Source organism: Parasteatoda tepidariorum, chromosome 3 (assembly GCF_043381705.1).
Source record: "Parasteatoda tepidariorum isolate YZ-2023 chromosome 3, CAS_Ptep_4.0, whole genome shotgun sequence".
Taxonomy (NCBI): domain Eukaryota; kingdom Metazoa; phylum Arthropoda; class Arachnida; order Araneae; family Theridiidae; genus Parasteatoda; species Parasteatoda tepidariorum.
In genome coordinates, this window is record NC_092206.1 from 81,461,119 (window position 1) to 81,470,550 (window position 9,432).

General features: G+C 28.7%; 1 protein-coding gene across 1 annotated transcript in view; it reads left to right on the plus strand.

Moving 5' to 3' along the window:
• LOC107446844 (synaptic vesicle glycoprotein 2C-like) overlaps window positions 1–9,432 on the plus strand; it is a 145,952-nt gene that overhangs the window by 110,403 nt on the left and 26,117 nt on the right. Inside the window, exons 4-5 of the mRNA XM_043042000.2 lie at window positions 3,385–3,532; window positions 4,506–4,686. Of these exons, the coding sequence (XP_042897934.2) occupies window positions 3,385–3,532; window positions 4,506–4,686 (329 nt within the window). The remainder of the gene's footprint in view (window positions 1–3,384; window positions 3,533–4,505; window positions 4,687–9,432) is intronic.

Sequence of the window (9,432 nt, forward strand, 5' to 3'; positions counted from 1 at the left end):
CCTAAAAAAGTAACGAAAGTACAAGTAAAAGTACTAAATTTAAAAAGTAACGAAGTACAAGTAAAAGTACGTACGTTTTACTTGTACCGGCGGTACAAGTAACGAAAGTAAAAGTACTGCCATATATGGTGGTCAGTGTAAGCTGCAAGTAGAATTCATATCAACCAGTCACCACCGGGATTCGATCCTGAGTCGCTGTAAAAAACCATTTATAATCTTGTGGTAATATTTTACATTTACATTTAATTGTACTTCTACAGGGAAAATATTGAAATAAGTTTCACCCATAAATGATTGATTTTATTTGAAAATTCGAAAAGTCCGTAAAATTTAGAAAAGCAATACACTGTTCAAAAAGTTTCAGAAAAAATGGATAAATAACAATTTATTTAATTGCTTTTTTGCCCCATTAGATCAAAACAGTCAAATAACCGTAAATAAGATAGTATTCAAACGGTTAACTGTGAAAAAATCATTTATTAGTTGCTTATACATAATACGGTTAAACAACCAGAATATTGTCGCATCAACTAGACCCAACTAATGAACCCAGATAATGAGTTCTGTGTTGATGGGTACATATTACAGCCGAGAAGGCTAATCTTGCTACCGACTTAACCGGGATTCAAGTCTCAGCATTGACACAACAATATTCCTCCATTACCTTCAATATATGAAGAGCTTCCAGTGATCCGTACTCCCCAATTTGCTACCCTGAGCTGTTAGAATACATTACTTTCATTCACATACAGATGGTTGCATTATAAAGGTGCTATACTATCTCCTCTGTCCAGCTAAACTTTTTGCTAGTTGTAAAAGGTTAAGAAACCGCATAGTTCTGTATACATGGTTTTTTCTTAACCATACTAGTTGTAAACGGTTTCAAAACCCCAAAGGTAAAAAAATAGTATTTATCGTAAACTTTACGGTTAATTGGATGGATAGTCTGCTGCAGGTTATATTACCATAACTTAAGAATGAAAATTTGAACGGTGCACAAACCTCTAAATGAATTTTTTTATAAAATCTCTAATTGTGCGGCAATGGATGATTTGGAAAAAAAAATTAATAACTAAGTAAAAGTGTTTTAACATAAAAGCAATTAATATTTTAACATGTCATTGTTGATGGAATTTAAAAGTTATGAATCCTCTTTTTTCTTCATTTATTTATTTATTCAAATATTACTGCAGAATAGGATAGAGGCATTAATTAATTATAAATGTTTTTTTTTCTTTTCTTATTTTTAGAAAAATTAAAAAGAATTTATGATTTATACTTTTTTAAATGTTCTTAATTTCTCTCATGACTTTAAAGGTAGTAGTTAGCACTGAATCGAACATAAGTATTAAAAGTCAAACATGATTATTTTATACTAGTTTCAAAATATGCAGAATTTATTTAAAATTGTGAATAGTTCGTAAATTGTATCTCTTTCCTCTCGTGTCCAAGAACATTTCACTACCACATGTTCCAGACTATTAGGATATAATTAATTTAAAATTCACATACGTGTTTTAATTAATGATTTTATGTTACAAAGCATTTAGGAGTATTTCTAAATTGAATCTGTCCTTCACAGCAATTGGATTCACTTCACTTGTAAATGAAAGTTTACAGAAAGAATGTAAAGGAAAGTGTTCATTTTTGATTTTCTAACCAAATGCAATTATAGAAATTTATATAAATTGCTTTATTTTAAAAATAGAGTTATTGATACACTATTTATTCGGCACTTGCATTTATTCAAATTAATAATAAGCAAATAGTAAAAAATTATTTTCCATTAAAATTAAAAAGAAATTTCAGTAGAATTAAATAGAAAATCTGAATTAAATAGAAATTCCAATGGAATTTTCATATAGAAAGTCACATAGATTTACTTATATATCTAATTTTATTAATTATGTCTAAAATATTATTTTTATTGTATTAAACATAATTGTTAAAAAACTGGGATAATTAGAGAATTGGAAGTGGAACGAGATAGAAATGTGCGATTTCTGCTACGAAAAGCAGGAAGTTTCTTCCTAAGTTTCAGAATTAAGCACAAAATTCATCAGCAGTTGGCAATTTTCTCAAAAAAGTACAAATTGTAGTAAATTGTTACTACGAAATTGTACCATTTACGAAATTGTAGTCTGAGGACAAATTTAAAAGGCACTTACGCAAGCATTTCTTTTTTAATTGATCGAATTTTTGAAAGTGCAGCAGAAAACATTGTTTTATTTTGTTTTTAATTTAAAGCACTTTTTTCTGGATGAACTTTTTAACAAAGTTAAACTTACTGAAAATGAAAACTGGAATGGTTAGTATATACTAATTATATGGCCTTTGAACAGATCAGTAACTAACTATTAACAAATAGGTTAATGTTATTAAATTGGCTCAGAAAAACATCATTTTACATCAATCACCTTTATTAGTGAATGGGTTAAAAATTAATTGATGAAAATGCTAAAATTAAATTAAAAGTAGAGGCATCTAAAGATAAAAACTGTGCAATCCTTAATGAAAACCCCGATTATGTTCCTAATGCCCCTAGAAAGGCAGGTTTGGCTGGCGTTTGACTTTTAACTGACATCACACTGTCTGAGGTCTCACCTCTTTTATGTCGGTGTAGTTGATTCGACTGACTGTTATTTTTGTGTCTTCCTGTGACTGCTGAACATTTAGATGTGTGCCCTGCACTACTGAACATTTAATTGTACAATTAAAAAATACTGGAGAGCACACGTATACCTGCCAACTTTTAATCCTTTCGAGGTTGATTTTCCCCAGTGGTAGTAAAATAGAATTTAAATTGCAATTTTAGGTAGAAACATATGCTGTATTTTGAAGAAGCTTATGCGAACTGCCACAACAGTATTACGTAATAATATATATGCTTACGTTTTTAAAAAAAATAGTGGTATTCAAATAGATATGATAAATGAAGATTATAAATACTAGGAATGTATAGAAAGCATGCATTTTGCTACCACTTTAAATATAGAAATAAAATTTTATCCCAAATGCGTAAAAGTTGGCAGATATGCACACGCACTAACAGCATGATTGCTATTGTTTACAATAGTGTGGCATTTGCCACAAAAATATTAACCAAGTCATTAGTACCATTCCCAAGATTAAATAAATAATCCCAGGAAGCTGTAACTGTGAGATATTACTTGATTGAAAACATCATTCACTATAGAAACAAACAAATATGATTCATCTCTGGCAATGTTTGAAAATGGGAGTGTATTTTTAAAGCATTCAAAACATGTCGACTGTCATTTCATATTTATTTATTTATAAAGCAAATGAAGTTTTCAAACAGGTAATGTTATTTACAAGATGTTTTAATGTCTTCGTAATTATTATTTCATGTCTTTTTTGTAGGCTGGCTTCGGTTTATTTCAATACTTTCTCTTCTTCATTCTTGGTTTGGGTTTGGCGGCAGATTCCATAGAAGTTTTTGTTATCGCTTATGTTTTGCCAAGCGCAGAAAGGGAACTATGCATGGATGACAATAGAAAAGGATGGTTAGGTAATTTGGAAAATTTAAAAATTAGTTTGATTAATTCAGCTCTTTCACACTCGAAGTTAATAGTTTTCATTATTATAACTTTTACGGTATTTCTAAAAAATAGTATTATTATTACCCTTACAAAACTTTAAGGTATTTTTCAGGTTGTTTTGAAGTGTTAAGATTGATTTGATGTTTATTTGAAGTTAACTTCAAAAATGACCTTAAAAAATCAAACTCATAAGATTTATAATCAAGGTGTATGTAGTCGTTTTCTTCACTCTTGAGGTAGTTTTTAAATTGGCAAAAATCTAACGTAGAGCAAACCAGCTTAGCTAAGCGAGGTTATTTTTAAAGTGCGCTGGTAATTTTTTAAGCACTTCAAGCAAATAAGTATATTTTAGGTCTGAATAATATAATTTGATATCAATTAAAAGTATTGCTGAACTATAGAGACTGTTTCAGAGAGGTGTAAATGAAGTTGAAATTGGGGTCCTTGATGGGGTTAATTTTAGTGCATAACATGAGCTCATTTTCTATCTCAGGAGTATTGTTTTACACCCTTCAGCCTCAAAACAATCTGAAAAACACCTTATAACTTCGTAAGGGTAACTTATTCGTTTCAATTTTTGATTCGTTGCTTTTTTTTCTTCATTACATTCAGGATCATATTAAAGAAGCTGTATTTCAAATTTCGCTGATTAAGTCCTACTTTGGAAAGACACAAAAGGAAATTCAAAATATTTCACAAACAAAAAGGGTACAAAATCTAATAAAATAGATATAATCTAATTGAAATTTTTAAAAAAAATCTGGATTAAATTTCATTTGAAATTTAAGATAATTCATAAAGGAAGTGTTGTTTACAAGCTACGCGAGGAGTGGAAGAGCTGAAAAAATATTTATCAGATCAAGCTCACGAATAATATTTTCAATATTTTGTAAATATTAGGTTTTTCTAATTTTTTAACTTAAATTTAACATTCTTTTACAGCTGCCATATCATTTTTTGGAATGATGATCGGTGGACTTGTGTGGGGGACATTAGGCGACAAATTAGGAAGGCGAAGAACATTAGTTTCAGCTCTCACAACCAATGCCGTGTTTGCCATAGCCACAGCATTCATGCCAACTTATGGTCTTTTCATGATCACACGGTTATGTAGTGGAATTGGGTAAACATAGAATTCTTTCATGTTCACTTATAACGCAAATTTTCAATCTTATTTACTAAATTCGTATAGGTATTACGTCTTCTCCTGTCTACAAGGAAAATTTAAAGTCAGTATAAAAAAAGGTTTCTCAAAGTTGAGCAAAAATTCTCAAATTAGCTCCGAAACAAATAATAGTTGAATTCCAAAACCTCGTGTATTGAAAAATTGAAAGAACATATACTGATTTTGGATCAAAATGCATAGAGGCTATAAATTTTTCGTAAATGTGTGTGTGAGAGAGAGGGAGATGTTCGTTGGCTTTCGAACCATTGACCACCGGATTCGTACTGGGATGCTCTAACCACGATTGTTGTACACTCCATTACAGGGAGAGTTGGGAAGCCTAATACAGTGGCCGCCACCATGACACATGATATCATACATTCCATTCGCTTAAAATATTTTAAGATATAGCGAATTGTGACAGTAATTTCCGAATTGCAACCCTTTGTACCATTGAAATCGGACATTGGCATGATGTGCCATTGCGGTGGCTATAATAGAACTCTTCCTAACTATCCATAGACTGGGGAGTATAACTTTAGTGGTTAGAACATCCTACGACGAATCCTACGAATTATTAATCAAATCCTACTAGCAGCTAACAAGTATCTCTCTCACACATTTTGCTCTCCATGTCACAAAATATACAGTTTCTATGCACTTTACTCAAAAATAAATGTATGATGTCTCAATTTTGTATATATGGGTCTTCTCAATCGATTATTATATGTTTTAAAGTTACTTATACACATTTTTTTCAAAATTTCGATAAACTCTTTTTCACAGTATATACATACCGAATTCCTATTTGCTAAATTCTAATTATAATTTTTCTAGTAATTTGTCAACTTTTTGTTCATAAACTAAAATTCTTGGAAGAGAAAATTACTAAAGATCGTCCATTAAACACATTTTTAAGATCTTGGTAGCCATGCAATGTTCTTATAAGGCCTGAAAATGACCAAAATGCTAAATTATTTATTTTTTCGTAGGCTGGTGTAGCAATGTAATATAATAATAACTTACAATAATTAATTAATTCGTACAGCAGGAATAAAATAACAAATTACACACAATTAAAATAAGAAAGAAATTAAAAGAATTAGGATACAAAAAATTACAAAGAAATTTACGTTTAACGTTTATTTTAAAAGAATAACAATCAATATTTCTGACGAAAATTAAAAGGTTTTTAAGAAAGTAACAAAATTTAGTTGCTTTCATAACAACTTAAATCAGTGTGTGAATATTTTTTTTAATTGCAAAGTATTTAAAGCAATTTTTAAATTAATAAATATCTTCTTGAGTTGCTGCAATATATAGAACCTCAGTAACTATTAAACTTTCTTAGTCATTAAATATAATGCGTTATTCTACTGCTAAAACTGACTTTGTTGTTTTGCTTCAGAAAAGATGACCAACCATTAGAGATTATTAAAAGAAAATGGGTTCATCTTTCTCGTTAATCGATGAAAAGCATAAAGAAAATTTCTCTAGGGACTTTTCTTTTATAAAAGAAACTGTTTCTCAAAGATCATTGACCCAATATACAATCAAACAAAAACAAAAGCTTTTGGGTAAATCAAAAAGGGCTATTAAGGAAAAACATTAGGTTTACATAAATAAAACAATCCAATTTTCTTCCTTATAAATATACAAGGTTAGCAAAAAAGGATGTATTTATATTTTTGGAACTATTAGACATATTGCAATAAATGATGCGCAAAATTAAAGATAAATGTACCAAGTTTTTTTAGTTATAAATATTCGATATGTGGTGCTACTCTATTTCTTTTGCCACACTATAGTTAATCATTAGAGAAACCTCTCCTTGACACACATTTTTATGACGGCTGCTGCTATGGGATCAAGAAATAGCACGCTTCGAAAAGGATAGTTTATTCTCCCCCGATTCCCTCTTTATCACCGAACCAGAGCAAAAACTTTCTTAAATATTGACCCTTTATATAAATAGTTAGACCTGGTTACCATGTCAACCTCCATTGTTTCAGACGGATGACGAGAGATGTTCTTTTCATAGACAGACTATATAAGCATCTAGTTTGTTATCAAATTTATTCACACCCTTCGTGTTTTGATCCTGTCAATGGTCCTTAAAGTGACAAAAATGTGTTATTTAAGTTCTTGTAGTAATTTTGTCATAGGTGGTTCACTATGTCTGAAACGTTAGTAGCAAGCGAGTTATAAACAATAATTTCATCACCAAGACCTTTTGCCATACGATTTCTATATATGGTATTGAATCAAAGATTCTGATTATAAGCTTATGATGCCGAGAACACATTATGATGCTTTTCATGTCTTATTAGTTGCAATATTATAATAGTTGCGAAAGCATAAATTTTAAAAACTTTATTATTTACTTGAACAAGGTTATGTATTACTTTGTATTTTACGTGAAACTTCCTTAGGAACTATATGGATTAAAATTGATGTCTGATATACCGGACGCCAGGTAGGAAAGGGTTAATAATAATCAGTAAAGAAAGAGAACAGACAAACACAGGAGCTGAAAAGATTTGTAAATGATATTAAAACCAACCTATAATGAATAATTTTAAAAATGAATTAAATCTGACTAGAATCCAAAATACATTTTAATCACTATGAGCAATATTCATTATTAACCTAAAGCATTATTTATTTAAAAATTAATGTTACTAAACAGCAAAAACTTACATCCAATTTTAAGTTTTATTTCTATCATCTTATTATATTTTGGTTATTTCAAAACATATTCAAATATTTAATTTCTTCTTCCGTCAAATATTCCTAAACCAAATACAATCTATACTGAGACGTCGTGGGCTTTGAGGGTTCAGTGGATTGTTCTATATCATTGAAAGCTCTTAGATCTTTAGATATTAATATGTACTTTACATTACTATTCAAGATTCTGAATATATTATTACAGTAAGGCTCACTTCCTAACGTTCGTCGACTTTTTGCTTAAGATATCAATTTATAAATCAATGATAAAGGTCTGAATTCTTTCAATATATTTTCCCTTGTTCTGCTTCCAATGATTTCAATTTTATAAAGATTAAATAAGTAATGAAGCATATATTGGTTAGTTTATTTTATGAATGATATCAAAATAAGCAATTCCCATCTTATTCCCTGCGACATCAATAGAATTCAAATGTGTGACTGAATGGAAGTCCTTTTCATAAATAGATATCATATATTTTCTCAACAATGAACTGTTTATTATCGAAGCAAAAGGCTTCATTAATATTTGATTTTCTGCTTAATTGCCTTGATAATAGTATTTATTATGAATGAAAGTTAATAATGCTTTGTCGTATTAAGAAAGTCAATGAAAATGTACTGCATTAAACATTTTATATTTAAATGCAATCGTTTGTAAGTTAATTATTTCAACTTTTTCAGTATAAAAATAGCTAATATTATTTCACTAATTTTTCATTAATAGATAAGATATCACTTTGTCACGTGACACTATTATGAACCATTATTTGAATGCAATCGTTTGTAAGTTAATAATTCACTAATTGTTTTCATTACTAGATGTAAAAAAACATTTGTATATTTGGAAAACATTTCATGTTCATACTTTTTTAAATATTTCTTTTCGGAAATACTGAAGGAACTTAAAGTAAATAAGATTGATATGTTTACAGACGTCATAAATTCCTGACAGCAAGCTAGATTTTAAAATAAACTTTGGCCAAAAAATAAACACTTCTTATTTCTCTGTCGACATACATTTTTCATATATATTTATTTGTGAATTTTATATTTCTTGAAAGTTTTCAAGCATGTGCCATAATATACACGATGATAGTAGTACAAATAATGTAGAAAAGACTTTTTCTTTACCTTAACCTTTTTCTTTATTACAAAACAAATTTTCTTTGTATTATTGTAATGTATTCAATATAAATAATTAACATATAAGGAAGCAATAATGGTAGTTTCATTTTGTGTGGAAATTTATTTGAGATGACTGATATAAAGATACGATTCGAATGTGATTCCAATTAATGTCATTTAAAGAATAATTCGGCAAATCAAGTTTTACTTCGTCACACATAATTAAAAGGGACACACGTTTTCTTTTAAATTTACTGCAATCTCACCATGAAAATATTGAAACAACAGTAAAGGAGAAACTGGGAATGCCATGTCTTTCTACAGTAAACTGAAATAATCTGAAATAATGTTTGATCAAAAAATTTTACGAAATTAGTTATTCACGGAAAATGAAGAAAAAAATTTTTTGCTAAATTTTGTATCTTTAAGAAATATAAATTTACTAAGTAAAACATTTTTAAGGTTAATATCTTTTCAAAATATTATCCTTTATTCTGTTGTTTACCTTTTTAATGCATTTTAATAATGAATTTTTTCGCTTAAATTCGTTGCTTGAATTAAGTAGTAAATACTGTTAATGAGATACGAGTAATTACGGATAAAAATAACAAATTGAAGCTTTCAAAATTACCATATTACTCTTTATTCATGTCAAAAGTTGAAGAGTTTTATATTTAAATCCTTTAATCTGTTATACAGTTTTCTCACGGATTTGTTTAAACTTAATATGCTACAATTTACTATTAAATGATTTTATGCTCTGAATTATGTTAATATCATATTTAAAGTTTTTCAATATAATCTATACATAGTTTTTCAATATATATATATATATATATTAACAAG